The sequence below is a fragment of the Paramormyrops kingsleyae genome, chromosome 19, assembly GCF_048594095.1.
Source record: "Paramormyrops kingsleyae isolate MSU_618 chromosome 19, PKINGS_0.4, whole genome shotgun sequence".
Classification (NCBI taxonomy): Eukaryota; Metazoa; Chordata; class Actinopteri; order Osteoglossiformes; family Mormyridae; genus Paramormyrops; species Paramormyrops kingsleyae.
In genome coordinates this window covers 9,394,903-9,416,950 of record NC_132815.1, presented here as the reverse complement: position 1 = coordinate 9,416,950, position 22,048 = coordinate 9,394,903, and the positions used below count along the sequence as shown (strand labels likewise).

At 39.9% G+C, this 22,048-nt stretch overlaps 1 protein-coding gene across 1 annotated transcript; it reads right to left on the bottom strand.

Annotated features, from left to right (window-relative positions):
- Window positions 1-543: 543 nt before the first annotated feature.
- LOC111854028 (adhesion G protein-coupled receptor F5-like) lies at window positions 544-14,433 on the bottom strand. The gene is made up of 12 exons (XM_023831592.2): window positions 14,309-14,433; window positions 11,879-11,977; window positions 10,327-10,381; window positions 8,057-8,206; window positions 7,659-7,823; window positions 6,079-6,254; window positions 5,239-5,412; window positions 3,509-4,897; window positions 3,198-3,239; window positions 3,032-3,091; window positions 1,174-1,234; window positions 544-908 (listed from the first exon to the last, which is right to left on the bottom strand). The coding sequence occupies exons 2-12, from the start codon at window positions 11,975-11,977 to the stop codon at window positions 901-903; spliced, it is 2,379 nt and encodes a 792-aa protein (XP_023687360.2). The 5' UTR covers window positions 14,309-14,433; the 3' UTR covers window positions 544-900.
- Between the last annotated feature and the right edge of the window lie 7,615 nt (window positions 14,434-22,048).

Here is a 22,048-nt window from a genome sequence, read left to right as displayed (position 1 = left end):
CAATCTGGCTCACTGTTCACTGTGCCTGTGTTTTAGGCTTGTCTCCCGTCTTCCACTCCCAGAGATCACCTGACTTCAGCTCCCAATCGGTTTGATTGTCTTGTGCCCCTGCCAAGCTCTTTCACATTTGTCACTCAATGCTTCTATTCTTGCATTTGGTCCTGTTTCAGATTTTTGTCCTGTGTTTTGGAGGGTATACCACCAAGGTCACTAAACAAATCTGCGCTTAATTGAACTAGCCTGGATTTAATTAGCATTGATTCCTTCCTTAACGCTCAAACCATTCCACATCGAGGTGGGCACACGTCAGACTGCCCATATGCTTAGCCTGGGCCAGCTGTGCATGCACAGCAACTTTTGGTACAGTGTCCCACAAAAACCTTATTACTTCTGGGGTCTTTGTCTGCATGGAGTGTCTCTGAATCCTTTTGTCTCGTGAATATCCCTGGAATATCAACCACTTAGCACAGTGTAGTACCAAGCTGAAGCATTAATTCGTACCTGAGCTACTCAGGTTGGGGGACATTTAAAAAAAAGAATACATTTATAATAATTTAAAAATTTATTATCATTATTTAAGTGAATAAGTTTCTGCACACTTTCAGATTTCTGATTGTTCCCCTTATTCATGTACACATGTGAAAAGGCATTCAAATGAATGGTAAATATTTTTATATGTTAGGTATAGTGTTGCATGTATATACAACATATATTTATTCTTTGCATGGACTTTCTCACATTTCACAGGTTTTCAATGTTGCTATTGTTCCATTTCAAGTTTACTAAAAGTTTAATAAAAAAAAACTTTAAAAAAGAAAACCTAGAATGTTTTAAGAATAGGTTGATTAGTATGGAAGAATATGCCATATGCTCCTTGACTTGCTGTAGGCTGGAAACATTTTACCTTTCTGAAAAATAAAGAACATAAAGGTGTTTTACTCCACATTGCAATTCACAGATTAACATTTACTTATGGCACCAAAATAACGAATGTGGCATCCACTAGAAACCACTCAAACTGTGTGATTTTCTTTTATTAGACACTGACATAAACTGGACATAGAAAGGGATATCTTTCATATCATTATTATACAGACACAAAGCATCCCCATCAGTACTTGGAGTTAATTTCAGTAACATTAATAAATAAATAAAAAATTAAATTTAACTTACTCTTTCCCTTTTGCTTGAAATGGTCACCCGAAGAAGATGAAGATGGACCAGCACTTGTGCTCTGTGAGACAGAACATACCACACATCATTTATCTTCCCTCTGATGCTCAAAATTGCAAATAGTCACATTTACCTAGAGTACCAACTTTTACGTTACATGGCACCCTCCACAATTATTGACACTCCTGGTAAACATTTGTACTTTGGCTTATAATCGATTCATTTTTTATTGCAGTAGCATAATCTCACACTGCAGGAATCAGAAAAATCTAACCTTCAACTCGAGTATTTTTTTTTTAAATCCATCATTAAGAAATAATTATTTTCAACAAAATCACCGGTGCCACGAATACTGGCACCCATAACAATTCCTATAAATGAATGCGTTTATGGATGCAATTTTATAATTCATACTTTACTTTTTCAAGTCGATCAGAGTGTCTAGGAACTTTTAATTAGTAATCTATGACTTCCTGTTTCTTGGGGTAAAAATATGATGCGACACACAGGCCCATTTCTCTTATCCATTCTTCAAAATGGGAAAGGCAAGAGAACATGCCATCAAGTAAGGCTGATGCGTGTTGATCTTCATAAATCAGGAAATGGCTACAAGAAAATAGCTACTTGCCTAAACTTGCCCATATCTACAATAATTAATAAATAATTTGTCACTGGAACTGTGACAAAGAAGGCTGGACAAGGACCCAAGTTTATCTTGCCACCACGCAATGTGAGGAGGATGGTAAGGGACGTAAAAAAATTCTCCAAAGCTCATTGTTAGAGAACCGCAGCAAAGGGTGACATCTTGGGGTCACCGAGTCTCCATAACAACCATTAGATGCTATCTACATGGCAACAGGTTGTTGGGGAGGCGTGCCAGGAAAAAGCCTTTGCTGTCCTACAATCACAATTGTAAACGTGTGGACTTTGCTAAACACTATTGGGACTTTAAATGGAACCATGTGCTTTGCTCAGATGAGACTAAGATTGAGCTTTTTGGCAACAAACACTCCAGGTGGGTCTGGGGTAAAACAAAGGATGAATATGCGGAAAAGCACCTCATGCCCATTGTTAAGCATGGTGGAGGATCTGTGATGCTGTGGGCCTGTTTCCCTTCCAAAGGCCCTGGGAACCTTGCTAGAGTACTTGGCATTGGGAAATACTGGGACATTTTAAATAAATATCTGGTGGCCTCTGTCAGAAAACTGAAAATGGGCCGTCATTGAGTCTTTCGGCAGGATAATTATCCAAAATATATGGCCAAACCAAGATAGAAATGGTTCGCTATACACAAAATCAGCCTTCTTCCATGGCCAGCTCAGTCCCCAGACCTAAATCCCATAGAAAACCTGTGAGGCGAGCTGAGGAGGAGAGTGCATAAGAGAGGACCCAGAACTAGAGACATTGTGCAAAGAAGAATGGTCAAAGATCCTTCTCTGTGTATTCTCCAACCTTGTGAAATATTATCGGAGAAGATTAAGTTCTGTCCAATTGGAAAAAGGGGCGTTTACAAAGTATTAACAGCAGGGGTGCCAATAATTGTGGTACCGTGATTTTGTTAAAAATAATTATTTCTTACTGATGGATTTTTAGAATTCTTTCATTCTGAGATTAAGCTACTGCAATAAAAAATGAATTTATTATAAGCCTAAGTACATATCTTTACTAGGGGCCCCAATAATTGTGGAGGGGCATGTATATAATAGAACGATTGCTTTTGTTCTGAGTATATCTGCTGCAGTTATATGAAATGAGTAGAGTAATAAAAAATGTCATGGTGTAAGTGTTTTTCTGTGTCTATGAAACACTTAGAATGGGAAAACTGAACATTACACAAGAAATGCAATGATGGCGTTACCTTTGTTGGGGAAGACAGCAAAGGCAAAAATGAAAATGTTCCAGCGATAGCAGATCGAATCTGTCCATAAAGAAAAGGGCTCTATCATGTGTGTGTCATACATGCTAATGTATAATAAAGCTCAAATTTCCAATAATATTCCAAATACAAAAATATAAGCACTTACTCTGCTGTCTATAAGCGTCCCAAACACTAAAATGAAGAAGCCCTTAAAATAAGTTTTAAATATGATTATTAGTATTTTCAGGATACATATGAAAGAAAGATGGATTTGTATGAATATCATAGTTAATGACATCTAACTAAAAAAAGTTTCATTCTGAAAAATATTTGAAAAGTATGTTGTGTTATTCTAATAACATAATAATATCACTATAACTCTGGTTCATTTTTGCAGATTTTTGGAAAGTTCACACCATTTAAATTAAAATTTAATGTCAGAAAACAATAATAGCAGGTATTAATATTGCCACATACCTGAAAGGCGTTGAGGACTGTAAATACAATCTGGATTCCAAAATTTTTAGGTGCCACCATGGTCCCTACGCCAAATCCCCAGGTGATGCCAAAGATGGGAGTCAAGACAGCGACACACCTTGCGATGACCACCAGAGCATTCTTCTCCTCAGACTGACGGTTCTCACCAACACCCCTCATTAGTAGTTTAACCAGAATCACAATTAGAATGAGCAGGTTCACAGCAACGATGGTCAAGGCCGGAATCACAAATGCCAGGAGGGCCTTAGTCGGGTCCCAGTTCAGCCAACATATGTCATCTTTCCTGACTTGGCCATTTTTAGGGGCAGTCCCACATGCATCATCTTGCCTTGTCGCCAGGTATTGATCTCTGCGGGTGGTGACTACAATGGTGATTATAGCAATGATGAGTGGTGCCCCGTAGCCCACTGTGAAGGCGATGGCCATCATAGTGCGCTTTGACATGTGGGAGAAAACCATCACGGTACGGTAGAAGAGCAAGAGAGCTGAGATCAGCATCCAGAAGAACAAGGCAAGGTAAAAGAAGTGAATGAAGAAGGTTGCAGCACTGCATGCATTCTTCAATGCGATCTGGCCTGCGTCTGACACTGCTGCTCCAATGATGAACCATATGTCAGCAATCAGCAGAGACAGAGCAATGTTCACTATAGCGACGTGTCGCATGTGTGACGTGCTGTTCTTAGTGACAACTCTCCACACAAATGTTTCAATTATAAGGCATAAGACTAGGCATCCCATTGATATGCCGATTCCAGTGTAGGTGATGAAATCCAGAATAGAGGAGTTGGGTGGGCAAGTTGACATTAATATCGAAAAGGAAGTCAGGTGGTTACAGGAACAGGTGACGCTGTCATTCGTTTCAGAGTCCAGTTGACATCCAGTAGAATCCCAGCCTCCAATGCCATTAAAAACTTTGAAATTCCAAAACACACACTGGTTGTTTCCCTTTGTTTTGTTTGTTTTATCAAACGTCATTGAAACGTTATTAATGGTTTGATTTACATGTATATAAACCAACATGACGATTCCATTGATGTTGATCACACTGTTTCCATTGGTCTTTGTAGGTAAGACAAAATCAAGAGTCGTAAAGACGATTGTTGTGATATGCGTGTTGCTGGGAAAACCTTGATTTGGGATGAATATCTGAGACGAGTTCAAGCTTTCATTGAAAGGGCTTGTTAATGTTGTTTTGATTAACTGAATGTTTGGTTTAGTTATATTAACAGGATCACTTGAAAGGCTCTTCGTAAAGTTTTCTACTGACTCTAGAAGAAGAGAGCTTGTATCTGTGTTATTGCCGTTCAGTTGACTCCATGATTTGTTCATGCCAGGTGACACTAAAACTGATACTGTTTCCAAAATATCCTACAAAGAGAAATTTAATGATTATTATATCATATGAAATCAAAATTTATGATTCTAAAGAAGATTTGGAAAGAAACAAATCTAAAACTAGGCGCTGTTTTAAATGTAATTTTTATTGTGTGTTAATATTGTGCTATTAGCATTTAGGACATGGAACTGCTGTTATCCTGAAAAGTCCTTTTTGTTTGCCTGAAATATAAATCGTATATTTAATCAATAGAAATATAATTTTAAAAAATGCAACTTCATAAAAAGAGCACCATTTTTAAATGTGTTAAGTGATAATTGTCTTTGCAAACCAGAACAGTCCATCTGTCAGAAATGTAGACATTTCAACATACTTTCATCATACTTGTGCTTGTATTTCCTGAAACATTTGCTACGTTGTTGAGTATGGTCACAATGGTGGAAATTGTAGCCGGTGACCCTTCTATGTCTGTTTTAAAACTGGTAGTGGTTGTTGTAAGGTTTGCCACAAACAATGATATGTTAGCTGAATCAAGGCCAACTAATTTCTGCGGACAAAGAATTGAGAATTAATAAGAGAATAAACGAGAATTTTAGACAGACAACATTTTTAGAACAAATCTTCATACCAGGTACCAATGCTTTGGAATAGTCAAGCATTTCCAACTTACTGAGTGTGTACAAATAGTATGATTTGTAGAAAACAACACAGACTCACATATTGTTAGCAATGACCACACTGGAATTTTCTATAATTTAAATTCGGCATTGTAAATAACCATGACATTTTAACTGATGTAAATTAAAATCATATTTTCCGTGACAGATGTAACCAAATTATACAACAATATAGTCAATAATTGCTTTAAAATAAATTTTAGACGAAACATCAGATTCTTTCCCTATAAATAGTTTCCTTGAAATGCAATATATAATGTAAACTTAACCTATATGAAATGACACGGTGGCTGAGTGGATAGTACTGCTACTTCACATCTACAGGGCTGGGAAATCAAATCACATCTACGCCCTGTGTGTGTGGAGTCTGCATGTTCTCCTTATCGCTGTATTATCATGCATGATGTGTGGAAACATATTGTAGTTCTTCAGAATGACACAATGTATATATGATTAATGTACTCTATCACCTTATACTGGCTAAGCAGGATTACAACAGGTGGGTGGATGGATGATTAGTATTCAAAAGATGTTACCTGAGAAAACAATGCCAATGTCATTATTGGGTTGAGAACACAGTTGTTCTCCTGAATGTTCCAATTCCCATTTTCACAAACTGCAGTCCTGTTTCCTGTAAAACTGGCAGGGCAGCAAGCAGTAGCTGTAGTTCCATCCTTACCGACACCATATGTTGTGTCATTACAGCCAGGCGCTAGAATAAATACATGTGAAGCTGGATTAGGGCTTTAAGATGTTATGAAGAGCAAACACATTCTCCCACTGCGATTAGATAATGTGTGACAAAGTATATTCCTTTGCCGATTTTTAATAAATGGAAAAAGGAAGGAAATGTAATTCTGAATGGGGCTGGCTGTTTTGTAATACGTAAGGCCAGTGAAAAACTGCACAATTTCTTGCTGTTCAATTTAATGTTAATGAAAAACATTTGTCTGTCCCTTTTCTACAACTCAGATGTGGATCTCATTCTGAGGATGCCCGTATTTCTGTATAATATCCTACTTGTATTTGTATAATGCATTTTGATTTTTACTGACATTTGCTCCCAAAGCAAAATTTTTGAAAATGTAATTTTGAAGATAAAGTTACTGGAAGTCTATATTTTGAAACTGGGACTGCGTGTCACTTGTAACCCAAACTAATCTCTGTTGTTTAATGGTGTTAAGTGAGAGTTTAGTGGGTTTAATCATAGGCTGATAATATGTCCTTATTAGTAAAAAATGTATCTTTAATAAAATGCCTTTAATACGTGTCACGCCTAGCTCCGTCCAATCCTCGTGTGTGCCACGCCCACCTCGTTACCTCATGTTAATCCCTGATTGTACTCACCTGTTGCCTGTTCCTTTTGCCTAGTCTTGTGTATTTAGTCCGTGTCTCAATCGTTATCCCCCAGATCTGTCATTGTGGTGTCATGTAGTGTTGTAATGTTCGTGAAAGTTTGCCCTGGTATGCTTATTAAACCCTGATTACCCGCGTCACCGGCTCTGCTAGCCTAATTTCCTCCTTGCCTGCTCCACGCATCATAACAATACGCATGCAGCCTGCATGAATGGAATAAAATCCTGATCTATTACAAAATATTTATAATGTCATAAATTCATTTTAGACTTTTATGCTGAAATGGCACACTGAATCGCAAGAAAATTTTGTAACACTTTACTTCTTCATAATGCATTATTGATGCCTTCATGATGCATTTATAAAAAGGCATAACACATTATAGTCATGTTTATGAAGCTTTCATCTGTACAGCATTATAGATACCTTAATACTCCATTATAAAGGTCAGTATAAAAATTAAGGATGCTTTATACTGCACTAAGAAGGTGCATTATAGATGAGAGCTTCATAGAACATTCATGATGCATAATAAACATGGCTATAATGTGTTATGCCATTTTATAAATAGTTATAGCAGTGTTTATAATACTTTATGAATGCATTATGAAGGTATGTATAATGTATAACGCATTAAGTGAAGTGTTACCTAAATTGTAAATTGACATTTTGTGTCATAAAGGTTGCTAAACCCTGGATTAGAAGCTTTGGTTGCTTGATCATTAAAAACAACCTGAAGAGAAATGAAAAAGCACATTACTTTGCTTGAAGTAGCAGGACTGTCCAACAGATGCTATGGCACTGATGCATCCACATGTATCATGAATGATGTCATCACAAGGAGTGTATGCAATGCAGCTGTTGTACGACCAGGCAAACTGCTCTTCACATTTGCACTGGAATCCAGTTCCATCCGGGTGACACACTGAGGAGGCACGAATAAGAACGTATGTTACTATCAATTTGTTTAATTTTTTGCTCATTAGCAAAGATATTTTTCTGTCTACTTAATAACATAAAGCTGCTTTTAAGATTTCTTTTAAATAATATGTGCAAAAAAAAAGAGTAAAATATCTCCGGGATATTTTAATTCTGAAAAATTCCAGAAAATATCATGATTACTAGCTGAATGGGCAATCTGTATGAGATCATTCTTACCTGTTGTTAGGTTCACATTAATCAGTTCAGTGTCACTGAGATCAGATAGGAATTGTGTTTCTTTGAGAAGGTCCCTCAAATAATTTATCATTGCAATATCTGACACTGTCAGCTCAATGTCAATGATATAGTATGATTGATTATTAAGACCTGTACGAGAAGCAATAGGAAAAAATCACATGGAGAATTTCACTCTTAAGACTAACAGGAAATACATATCTTTAAAAAGTTAGTATCTGAAGATGGAACAGAAACGGTTTGCTAGAGTGTACAATTGATTACAGTCAGTCATGTTTAGATGTTTAGGATTAATTTTCTTATGTAAAATTTGTTCATCAAGGGTCCAGTGTGATTGTCAGTTTTGATACTAGCTGTTTGGAAAAGAAAAATGATACATATTTGGAGCACGCAATATACCAAAGCAGGAGAGAGATTTCTGCACATGATATTGAAAATGAAAATTTGTCAATCAGATCTTTCAACAGTCCAGGGTATACCCCATGAAACAGGCTGAAAGCCCTGCTGTCACCTTCACCAGGGTAAGCATTCGGAAGAAGGATGGATGCATTAGAAGCTTTGGTTGTCTAATCAGAAAAGACGACCACGTGAGAGTTGCATATTCATTGGCTGACAGTGGCAGAACTGTCCATTAGATGGCATAGCAATGATGCATCTACATGTGTCCTGAATGCTGTCATCACAAGGCTCATATGCAACCAACAGCATAGGGGAGATTTTTATATTTATATTTGGGGGGGACACAAGTTAATAATTTAAATACACCGATCTGTTTATTGGTGGGAGGGGGGAATGAATGAATCCAAATGGAGTAGTGGGGGGTACATATCCCCTCCCCCCAGCTCCTACACCCCTAGAGCAGCACAGCTGTCGTTTGACCAAGCAAACTGTTCTTCACATTTGCACTGGAATTCATTACCATTCAGGCAGCACAATGAGGAGGCATGAATGCAGCAGTATGCTGTGATTCTTTATTAATTGGCAAACATATTTTCATATATGTACTATAAAATGTATATACAATTTTGGAATAGAAATGTGATTAAAATGATCATTTATTGCATTAAAAGATCCTGTCTCTTCCCAAGATTAAATATATATACGTTTTACAATTTCCTGACGATAATTTGAACTTAATGGTGACATTGTTCTTACCTGCTTCTAAGTTTTTGTCAATTATTCCAATGCTCCTTTCGAGTCTGAATGGGAATGGTGCAGGTATGAGAAGGTTCTGCAGATCATTTACCACTGCAATATCTGACATTGTCACTTCAATGTCTGCAATATTGTCATGACCTGCTCGTTCGATCCTCCTGTGTGCCACGCCCCCCTCGTTACCTCGTGTTAATTCCTGATTGTAATCACCTGTTGCCTGTTATGCTGAGCCTGTCCTGTGTATTTAGTCCACATCTGAGTTAGTTTCCCCAGATCCGTCATTGATGTTAGTTACCGTGTTGTTCGTGTCCCTGCTAAATAAACCCCGTTTACCCTTATCTACGGCTCTCTCGCCTGCTTCCCCGTTCGCCCGCACGCCGGATACAACAAATATAGTCAGATTTAGTATCAACAGCTGTATGAGAATCAATCAGAGAAATGAAAACGGCGAGAAATTCAACCATGTTTACAATCAATAGCTAATTCATGACACTTCATGTTGTATAATTAGGAAAAGGAAACCTCAAAAAAGAGAATGATTATTGTTGGACACACACAAGCCAATTGATTATATTTTGCCAGGGATGCTTAAGAAGGCTGTTTCAAAGAAATATTAATGTATTACATATTATTAGTGTATTACTTAAAATTGGTTCACAAATGGTTTTCTATGACTGTTCATTTCCACACTGGTTCTTCTGGAACGAAGAAGGAAACTTGGACCAAACGGTATATCAAAAAGGACCACAGGGTTAAGAGCACAACACTGACAAAGAAAATTCATTGTCATTAGAAGCTTTGGGCTGGTGTCCCATCCAGGGAACATAGAGGGTCTTATACCACTTTGTCTGATTATCAGCACTATTGAAATGTAAACAGCATATGATATTTTGAAACATATTGAAAAAGTCAGATATTTCATTCATCCATCAATAAAATCAGTAAATTCATGTAAAAACAGCATCATTTGAAATCTCTGCATATTGACTTTGCATCAGATTGCAGAACTGCCACCAGGCAATATGGAATCCACGCACCATTAATGATGTCTTCACTGGACACCATTCAGGATGTTCCATCTGAATGCATTTCCTTACCTTGTGTCATTTGTCTGATTTCTACGCTCGGAGAGTTGGTATCCATGTCTCTTACCTAAATTTGCAAAAATATATTTTAAATCATGTGATTCAGTGAGCTAAGCTTCTCTACCTGTGATGGAAAGGTCGCCGGTTCGAGCCCGGCCTCAGCAGAATAATCACATGTCTGTGGGCCCTTGAGCAAGGCCCTTAACCCCCAGCTCCATGGGTGTCGGGTGTCGTGGGTGGCTGCCCTTTACTGTGATCCCCAAGCTTGCTGTCATCTATGTCTCATGGAGAGCAAGATGGGGTAGACGAAAAGAGAACTTCCCCACAAGGATTAATAAAGTATTACATTCTTTTTGGTAATCCTTTACCTTAAACAAATGACCTGACCTGCCTAGTCTGCAGATCCTAATCACATTGAACTTGAATAGGACAAACTGGACATTTGCATCTCTTGGTACTGCTTCTGAAGAGCTGAGAAGATGTATTGCATGGTAGATTTTACTGAAACTAGTTGACTGAATACCTAATGCTTGAAATAATAATAATGCAAATAATAACTCTGCTCCTTGAACAATGTATTGCTATACTATTTTAGGTAGCATATTTATATATACATGCAGCCATGGAAAAAAATAAGGGACCACTCTTTTTTAAACAATCTGCATTTTTAAATCATGGTTTAATTGTGGTTCTGCTGGCAAAAGGTTACGCTGAGCAGCAGGATGCTTTCAGGTTCAAAGTTTCTAAGGCAGCAGTACAGAAGGATAAGGGGAAGCAGGAGACACTGGGAACGACCAGAAACCAGCCAGGTAAAAGGTGGAAGCCACATCCTAATGCCAAAGATGACCGTTAACTTTTCTGACATTTTGTCATGAATCGCAGGATGACATCAAGGAATGGGAAAGATTAAGTGCAGGTGTGAAGTGCACTGCTAGGACAGTTTGTATCAGGCTCCTAGAAGCAGGACTGAAGTCCCATAAAGAAAGGAAGAAACCATTCAATAATGAGAAATGGGGCAGAACCAGGCTGCAGTTTGCAGAAAAATCTATATTATACACAGACGCACACCCATAAATTGAGAAATGATAAAAAAAAATTGTGCTGTGGTCTTCTATTTTTTTTCCGCGACTGTGTGTGTGTGTGTGTGTGTGTGTGTATATATATATATATATATATGAATGAGGAAATACAAAAAAGCAAAATTAAAAAATTATTAGAATTAAAGCTTGTCTAACAAATAATGATACTTTCATCTACAGGCTTGTGGCTGAAACTTGCCTGTTGATAGGCCACAGCTCACAGTTTGTCACACCCCCCAGTTCCAGTTGGCAGAGTCAGTTTTCAAATAGCACTGCAGGGCAGCGGCTGTTCTCTGCCTTGACCTCACTGTGGCAGTGCAACACTTACACATTTACTTACTTCTTACTTCATATTTAAAATATGATTTAACTCAGTTATCAATAATTTTAACAATGGTTAAAGGAGTGAATAATTTGAACACAATGGTATAATCCTATGGAACTGATTCAGAAACAGAGAATACTGTAGTGTAAGGATCACTTACCTGGGGCAGATCCTTTGGGTTTTCCATGAATTTCTCAATTGCCAAAATGTTACATATTACCATCAGGATGGTTATTAATGACAGCTTATATAACGCCATCTCGAGAACAAAAGAGAAACAAAGGTTTAAAACCTTTATACTTTACTTTATACCAAAATACTTAGTTATGACTCAACTCAAGTACAAATTATGTACAAATCATGAACAAATATAGTTACATTTCAAAGATGCATCACGATTCATTCATGATGAACGAACATGAGATCAGTATGTAACTAAGACTAAGTCCGTGGTTAATTAATACATAAGTAATAGTATAATACTTTATTATTTGTGCCCTGTCAAAGTGTTACCAAAAAACAAAGGTGTTTGTGTGGTTATATCTTCAGCAACTAAAATGAAACAAATAGTCACATATGCCTTATGTTCCTCAAAATTGTGTTCTCATTATACTTCATTTAACAAGGTATTTGTCCATATTTTTAAGTGACCATCATGTAAGCTACACATAGTTCACCAAACTTTCAGAATGATTAAAAAATATAGGCCTTAAATTTCTGAATAATTTGTGCCTTTGTGGGATATATTTGATCACTGGTTCAAATCCCAGGAAGGAATGTCTAATAATGATAATGAAGTGCCCTTTGCAAACAATTCATTCTCTGTTTGGTGAGGTATTTCCCATGTCCTATGGTACCCAAGGGTTCTGAAAGGGCCACGAGGCAGAGTTGGAAATGTAAGCATTTTAAAACTAACAAGCTCCTATGCTGATCCAAGATCAGATTTGCCAGTCATAATCCTAGAATTAACTTTATATAAAGGCTCTTGGGCCTGCAAATGCTTATTGCAAAACTAGTGAACCACAGATGCTTAATTTAAAATTCACTGGCACATCCAATCAGATTTTGCAATAGGCATTGATTGGTGTAAACTGCACAGTGCACTGCGTGCTTGATCATAGCCTTAATGTAAAGCTATACTTGATATAGAGTTGCGACTGAGCTGGCATGGTAAAAATTGGGTCACGGTGCAAAAAAGGTTGAGAACCACTGCTTTAGAGGTAGAGATGTGTCAATAAATATTCTGGACTCCAAAAAGGGTGGGGGACTGGGCCTGGGTATTTCTGCCAACAGCAGTTAACTATGAGGGACTGACAATGCTACTGCGTTCACCAGAATCTCCTTATATGATACCATGCAATATAAAGCACGTAAACATAGCAATTAGCTAGGAGGGTATGCATTGCTAGAGTGTGCATCTTACGTTAGAGGTAGAGATGCATGATATATCGGTTAACATATTGCTTTCGGCGAATTTTTGTTAAAAATCTAGATATCAGCATTGATCTGATGTATCAATCTTGGCTAATATTGCCAATCTATATTTAGAATTGATCAATATTCAAAGTCATCAGAATCAGGGCCAAAGGCATAGCTACTAAAATAATGGAGATGACTGCGTTGGAAAATGCATCATTTTCCACAGTGATTACATTGGCTCATTCCCCACTTACAAGAGTCACAAAAATACTGGCCCGCGAAACAGTTTTATAAACCTTCATGTAAAAAGACAGCCAACTGAGAGGCCCATCTCAGTCGTAACTGATGTCTGTATATCCAGCTCTTGGTGCAAAATACTTAGACTTTTTTGCTATTGATACTGATGTACGCATTTACAGATTTGTCTATGCATTCACAGATCTATGCACACATTTACAGATTTGTCTATGCATTCACAGATCTATGCACACATTTACTGATTTGTCTATGCATTCACAGATCTATGCACACATTTACAGATTTGTCTATGCATTCACTGATCTATGCACACATTTACTGATTTGTCTATGCATTCACAGATCTATGCACACATTTACTGATTTGTCTATGCATTCACAGATCTACGCACACATTTACAGATTTGTCTATGCATTCACAGATCTATGCACACATTTACTGATTTGTCTATGCATTCACAGATCTATGCACACATTTACAGATTTGTCTATGCATTCACAGATCTACGCACACATTTACAGATTTGTCTATGCATTCACAGATCTATGCACACATTTACAGATTTGTCTATGCATTCACAGATCTATGCACACATTTACTGATTTGTCTATGCATTCACATGTACAACACACGTACAAATCCCATTACACACTTGGATTCTGAATAGACATTTACAGATTCCTGTACACATTTGCAAATCTTAGTACGCATTTACAAATTCTGTTACACATTTACAAATCTGATTACGTACACACGGATTGAGATACAGTCACACAACTCTCCATACACATTTGCAAATAATTTTGCTAAATAATAGCCCCATATTAGCACAGCTGGCACCAGCTGGAATGGTATTAATGCAGTTTAAACTTAATAATTATAAAAATGATGTATGTAGGAAAGCTTTTATTACCTTCTCTGTGATGTGTCTGTACTGTACTGTAACCTCACCTTCTACTCCTGCTATGGGAAGAACATTCAAAGGAGCCCTTTGACTTCATGACATTCTGAAGGAGTGTTTCTTGAATCATGTGGAATATATAAAAGAAAAACTTTATTGAGACCTTTGTTTCACAATCTGTGTATATAAAAGCACCACCCACACTAGTTTTCCCATGACATTTTTGATGAGTGTGTCAGAGGGGACATAATGGGAGGAGGGGAAACAAGGGATGGAACTGCAAGCGAGGGTAAGCAGAGGGATCATGAGCAAAAGCATCCACTGCAATCACTGCAGTGCTGGTCAGTGACACATGCAATGACTAACTAAAGAACGGAGCAACGGCAGGCACATGCATGCACGAGCATCCAGGACTAGACAAGAAGCAGGTGTGGCCATTGACAACAAACCAAAAACTAGAGCTAGTGGATCAAGGATAAAGTGTGGGTCATTAACAGTCAAGAAGGTCTTGACTGAGAAGGGCTGCAGCTGAATAGTCTTTTTTTCTTAGGAAGGTTCCTAATTGAGTGAAATGACCCAGACGTATCTAAGTGGCAGCCGTAATGAGAGCTGTTTGAATTCTCTAAAACGCCAAGGAAAGGTGCTTCGGTGCTTCCTATCTTACCTCCTTCAACATGAGATACACTGGACCATCCATTATGGAGATAATGCTGTCCCACAATGTATAGGCTGAAGATGCACTTTTCTTGTAGTTCATTTTCGGACATTGGGGTTTCACACTGCAGACCCACGTCAATAACTTCCGCCGCTGCATAATTGTAGAGCCTAGTGTAAGTGCAGTCGGGTTCTCTTATCACTGCAGTTATCTTTTCCTAGATCCTTCCAACCTTTCCTTCACACCTTTCCTTCACCTCATGACGTTTTCCACCGAGATCAAGGAAATATGGTTAGGAAAAGGACATAGGACATACTACTGTATTTGACCACAAGAAAACACTAGGGATAGGAAAACCACTGATACCTGCTGGCCAAGCAGGGAAACAACAGACAGGGCAATGCAGGGCCTGATCCTAACAGGCTGATCAAACGTTAAAATGGGTACATGTTGTAAATGTTAAAATTCAAGCTCACTGTAATATTTGCTACTAAATATTTAAAGGTTGTAAGTGCAAGACCAAGTGAAGAACAAACTCCCCTACAAGCCACTTTGATACTTTTGGTTTATTTCGCACTGTTCATAAAAACTAACAGGTTATGTTTTATAGCAATTGACTCACATTGACAGCTTAATGGAATGCCATTGCATCACAGGGAATATACACTTACTCTATTGCTATTTTGTTGATGCCAATTAGCCTATATGGAATTGTTTTTTCAGCATTTATGTGTTTTTCTATTTTCTTAATATTTATGATTTTTTCAGACTGTAGACGTTGGCATTTAAACGATGCTCAGTTGGTTCAGATTTTTACACCAAATGGTGACTCTACCATCTGAATGCCACAACAGGAATCAAGAGTCATCTGACCAGACAACATTTTTTCAATTTTTCATTTTCTTATTTTGATGAGTCGTTCCCTAATATAGCCTCAGTTTCCTGTTCATAGTTGACAGGAGTAGCACTGTGTGTGATCTTTTGCTGCTGTAGCACATCTGCTTTAAGGTTCAACATGTTGTGTATTCAGAGATGCTCTTCTACATACCTTGTTTGTAACGAGTGGTTATTTGAGTTACTGTTGCGTTTCTATCAGCTTGAACCAGTCTGGCCACTCTTCTCTGACCTCTGCCATCAACAAAGCATTTTCCCCCAGTAAAGCGCCACCCGCTGGATCTTTATTTCTGTTTTGGGCCATTGTAAATACTAGCGATGCTGTGCGTGAAAATCCCAGTAACACGCTTTTCATTCATTTGTGGCTAGCAATGACCCAGGTCATATTACACTGATGCCCTTGACAGCACATAAGTTGTAGAAAGCCTAAGGCAGGTGAGTTCCCTTAGGTTATTATTATTTGGTTACTGTGTATCACAGCTGGAAGTAACTTTCGTAAGAAATCAAACAAATTAAATTGCTAAATTTAGCTAGATGGTCACTACATTATTCAAGTTAAGTGAGGGAAAAAGTTTCTTGCTTGCTAGTAAAACTGATGTAGGCAATGTATGGCAAATGTTGTAGTGTTTGCTTAGCGTTACTATCTGTTAACATGCGTCTTTTTACATGACGTTTTCGTAAACAGTTTACGATTTTCATACATATGTAGCAATCGGCGATTCGACTACAACGGGCATGCAGTAGCAGTTGTGAAGGCCGTAGTTTATTTCCTACAATAAACGGAGCAGTCAGCGACGTACAGCCTCTCCTCAAATTACACAGCACCATATCCAAGCAGATTCTGATGGGAATTGGCGCTGTAAAAAAATGCGTCGCTGATTGCTGCCAGGCCTACAACACTCAAGTAGGAACCTTTGTGGTGGAACCAAAAAGTACAGACTAAACCAAGGAAATACATATGTAAGTATAAATAATATACGAGGCATAAATAATAAGTACATTTAAAATAAGAAAAAACAATGGACTGGAGGAGTTCATAAAATCAAGAACTATACATTAACATGGCTACACATGGTTAAACATAGAATAATTGTATTGGCTAATATAGTTATTGTCAATAACTCTATTGTCGGTGTATGAGGGTGCAAGGGACTGTGGAATTCCACTCATCAATAAACATTACATGAATTCTGATGATCTTCAGCACCTCTTGTCCCTGAGTTTGTCATTTCATGCTGATATTGTCAAAATGTTAGCAATCGACACGCCCATTACTGCAACCCATATTTTGTGCCTTTGTGGGATATAGAAAGGCTTTTTGCTTAGCTCCAAAGTTTCAAACCTGTCCAAACTGGTTTGCAAAGTAATCAAACTAGTCCTGTGATTCATAGTGCAAATTAAACAATATTTCACATCACACTCTACGCAATAACAAAGACAGAACAAGCCTGTTAATTTCAGGCTTGATATTCTATGTGATTAATAACGAAGCAGTGAGTCACTAGAAATGATAGCATGTCAGAGCTTCAGTGTCAGCTGTAACACGGCTAGCAGAGAGCTCTCTCCTGGAGTGTGGCATGTTCCCCTATAGTCTTGATTCTGTGAAGTGCATCAAATTTCCTTTTGGCTCCTCACTAAAGTGAGCACTTCGTCTGTCACAACAATCTTACATCCTTCATGTTCACGGTAGGCAGGCAGTTCTTGCGTTTCCATCTCTCTGCTCTCTTACTCCTTTTCCACAGCTCAGTATGCCCTTTGTATTGAGCCATTTTAGAAAATGACATCCTTCACAAAATTCTTTCAGGCTTTTCTTTTACGATGTGACATACAGCTCACGATAAAGCCATGCTTTCAGTTACAAAAGAAATAATAGCTGTCAGGGAATCTCCTGTTCCTGCTGCCCCCTAGTGGCAATATGGCTCATTGTTCACTGTGCCTGTATTTTAGGCATGTCTCCTGTCCGTGCACTCACTGTTCTGTGGTTATCTCATCCCCCACTTAGAAACAGGTTTCAAACGCAAGGAAATGCAAGGAAATCAAACCAGTCTCATGATTCATAGTTCACATATAACAAAGCTGTTTGTTTTAGACATCATATTCTATGTGATTATTAATGAAGCAGTGGGTCAGTGGAAATGACATCGAGGTGGAAGCAGACGCCTGAGCTTTGGGATCAGCCATAACCCCGCTACCTTAGAGCTCTCCGGCAGTTAGCACAGATCAATATCCCGGTAGCAGATTTGTTCCTTCAGAGTCAAACTCTGTGTGTTACACAACCTGGAGTTAAACACACAGGCTGCCCCACCCAATTCATATTTTTGCCTCCTTTATTCCGATCACAATACCACTTTGCCTACCATCCCAGAGTTCAGTGATAGAATCGGACAGCGCCTAGACAAGACTGGTCAAACTGAATTGCATATACAGCTGCAGAGTACTAAGTCAAGTTTATTACTTAAATTTATTCCTAAGGTCAAACATCCCCTCAGGTATTTTTGTGTGCAAATGGTTTATGTTCAGGTCATTTTGACCAATAATATCCTGCCTTTAGCCTGTATGCGTCACAAAAATAATGAGTTTGTTTTTTTTTTGACTCATATAAAAAACATACCTACCTTAGTCCATTGCTGTTCATAACACAATTTTAACTGTATATTTTGACAAGCTAAGTGAATACAAATATGTTAAGGTATAAAATTAGTGGCTTAAATTATTAAATAAATATAATGTTTATCTCAATGCATTCTCCACTAAGAAATGCAAAATATAGATCTATGTTTTTTTCACAGTCATAAACCCACTAGCCCAGCAAACAAATGCCAGGTGTGCCAGATGGCCTGTCTAGGTCGGACTCGTCCCCACAAATATACCTGTCAACTGTCTTAGTCATTGGGCAAGTATTTCAGCTGACTAATACACCCTCTAAATCAAAAATGATATATCCAGTGATACAAATTGATCTTGTGACATTATTACTGCTGGTGGAATAATTTGTTCAATAACTAATGCTACAAATCAGCCGATACCACAACCTTATTCCATAGTCACTAACAATGTGAGCATTTTAAGATAGAATAGCACATCCCTGGCACATCCCTGGCACTTCCAAGCTGGCCAAGAGCAGAGGGAGCAAAATAATCAGAACATTATATGGAAGCAAATTGTCAAATCTGGTTCATTTTATTTTATTACTGCTTAAGCACATGAATTAGAGGACACTTCTCCCTGTCAGCAACACTGTCATCTGAAATGATAAAATTTCAGTATTACAAGAGTATTCATTAATTAAGAGGACAGAGGAAAGTGGTCTTAATCAATAGATATTCATTATGAATAATTAAGAATCGTGATTATTGATCATTTACATTTATTCAAAGCGACGCACAACTGAGAGAGCAGGGTCAGAGAGTCCCTGGAGCAAGTGGAAGTTAGGGGCCTCGCTCTGGGGCCTCGCTCGGGGGCCTCGCTCGGGGACCTCGCTCTGGGGCCTCGCTCGGGGGCCTCGCTCGGGGGCCTCGCTCTGGGGCCTCGCTCGGGGGCCTCGCTCTGGGGCCTCGCTCGGAGGCCTCGCTCGGGGGCCTCGCTCTGGGGCCTCGCTCGGGGGCCTCGCTCTGGGGCCTCGCTCGGGGGCCTCGCTCTGGGGCCTCGCTCTGGGGCCTCGCTCAGGGGCCCAACACAGGAATTACTCTGTCCACCCTGTTATTTGAACTGGTATTCTTATTATCACGGTATATATACACAACGGTTTTTATTTTCTGGGCACACATATCACACATAAGCTACAATTCAAAACTAAGTACAGTTACATAAAATGGCCACTTGACTACACATATTTATAAAACATTACCAGGGGTTCGAGTTTGTGTAGATTAGAATTTTTGCTGGGCTAAAAATGTAGTCCAGCATGCAAATTATTGTTATTTTCTTTTTACAAGCTAGCGGAACAGGGTTCAGTTTTATTGTTCTCACCCTTCATCTGAATTACTCACCACAGGTGAGTAGGCGAGCTCCGTTTCCAGCCCTGTGCGTATTTTCCCTGCAATGACCAACCTGGGTGTACCGCAGCCTTGTTTCCGGCAGTGGCCGAGCTGGGTGTACGGCAACCTTGTTTCCCACAATGGCCGAGCTGGGTGTACGGCAACCTTGTTCCCGGCAGTGGCCGAGCTGGGTGTACGGCAACCTTGTTCCCGGCAGTGGCCGAGCTGGGTGTACGGCAACCTTGTTCCCGGCAGTGGCCGAGCTGGGTGTACGGCAACCTTGTTCCCGGCAGTGGCCGAGCTGGGTGTACGGCAACCTTGTTCCCGGCAGTGGCCGAGCTGGGTGTACGGCAACCTTGTTCCCGGCAGTGGCCGAGCTGGGTGTACGGCAACCTTGTTCCCGGCAGTGGCCGAGCTGGGTGTACGGCAACCTTGTTCCCGGCAGTGGCCGAGCTGGGTGTACGGCAGCCTTGTTTCCCGCAATGGCCGAGCTGGGTGTACGGCAACCTTGTTCCCGGCAGTGGCCGAGCTGGGTGTACCGCAGCCTTGTTCCCGGCAGTGGCCGAGCTGGGTGTACCGCAGCCTTGTTCCCGGCAGTGGCCGAGCTGGGTGTACGGCAGCCTTGTTCCCGGCAGTGGCCGAGCTGGGTGTACGGCAGCCTTGTTCCCGGCAGTGGCCGAGCTGGGTGTACGGCAGCCTTGTTCCCGGCAGTGGCCGAGCTGGGTGTACCGCAGCCTTGTTCCCGGCAGTGGCCGAGCTGGGTGTACCGCAGCCTTGTTTCCCGCAATGGCCGAGCTGGGTGTACGGCAACCTTGTTTCCCACAATGGCCGAGCTGGGTGTATGGCAACCTTGTTCCCGGCAGTGGCTGAGCTGGGTGTACCGCAGCCTTGTTCCCGGCAGTGGCCGAGCTGGGTGTACCGCAGCCTTGTTCCCGGCAGTGGCCGAGCTGGGTGTACCGCAGCCTTGTTTCCCGCAATGGCCGAGCTGGGTGTACGGCAGCCTTGTTTCCCGCAATGGCCGAGCTGGGTGTACGGCAGCCTTGTTTCCCGCAATGGCCGAGCTGGGTGTACGGCAACCTTGTTCCCGGCAGTGGCTGAGCTGGGTGTACGGCAACCTTGTTTCCCGCAATGTCTGAGCTGGGTGTACGGCAGCCTTGTTCACCTCAATGGCCGAGCTGGGTGTACGGCAGCCTTGTTTCCCGCAATGGCCGAGCTGGGTATACGGCAGCCTTGTTTCCTGCATCACAAAGCCTTTTACAGTAGATTTAAGACACTGTCTGAATAGTGAGGCATGCTTTGTTGTGGCATTAATACTCAGTCATGACCATGATATCTTAAGCTGTAATTAATGGAAGAATGATATACTCACCCTTGATATTGGTGCTCATGTGCTGAACAATAGGTGCTACAGGCGGTTTGGCACTAGTTACCAGGATATATAATTTCATAGGTCTTTTTAAAAGCTTTGCCTAAGTACTCCTTATAGGCAAGAAGTAGTTAGCATGTAATCATAAAATAACAATCAGGATGTCTTACTGTACAGTAGGTGAGTATATAAAATAATTATCATTTCAGTCACGTAACGACATACACCAGGGCCACCCAGCCCTGCCCCTGGAGATCTACCAGGCTGCAAAGCTTAAGTGCAGCCTTCATTTAACACAACTGATTCAGATAATCAGGCTCTCCGGTAGCTATGTTAACATAGTTGGCTGTAATACTGAGATCCTACTGAAGGGCCTGATTAATTATCTGTATCAGGTGTGTTAACTTAGGGCCGTGCCTAAGCTCCGCAGGGTGGCAGATCTCCAGGAGCAGGGTTGGTCAGCGCTGTACCATTTTAGCTAGTAAAACACTTTGTCATCATTGACTGGAAACACACCATGTGAGCAGGGATGGACATAACTGGTACACAAGTACACATTCACTTGTAAAAACGATATGTGCGACGATCGATTGTGGTAACAGTGTAAATGCGCACTTATTTTATGTGTATTTGCGCTGACATGAAAACAAAATATAATGCATTTTAATCTTTATATGCTAACTCTACTTCATTTGCGGTATACAGGTTAAAATTCAAGGTATTTTCTTGTCATAGCAGTTCAAATACTTCAGTGCCATCGACCTGGTCAAACTGAATCGCATGTACAACTGTAGTAAGTAATAGTCCAAAAGAAATTTATTACTAAAATCCCTTCAGTTATTTCCTGTGTGTAAATGGTT

Excerpts from the sequence above, each read along its gene's own strand:
- LOC111854028 (XM_023831592.2), bottom strand. The coding sequence starts at position 11,977 with ATGGCGTTATATAAGCTGTCATTAATAACCATCCTGATGGTAATATGT. Across the intron at positions 7,824-8,056 it reads TAATGTGAACCTAACAACAG|TGTGTCACCCGGATGGAACT; the intron begins GTAAGAATGATC and ends GTGCCTCCTCAG. Across the intron at positions 4,898-5,238 it reads CAAGCACAAGTATGATGAAA|GATATTTTGGAAACAGTATC; the intron begins GTATGTTGAAAT and ends TTCTCTTTGTAG.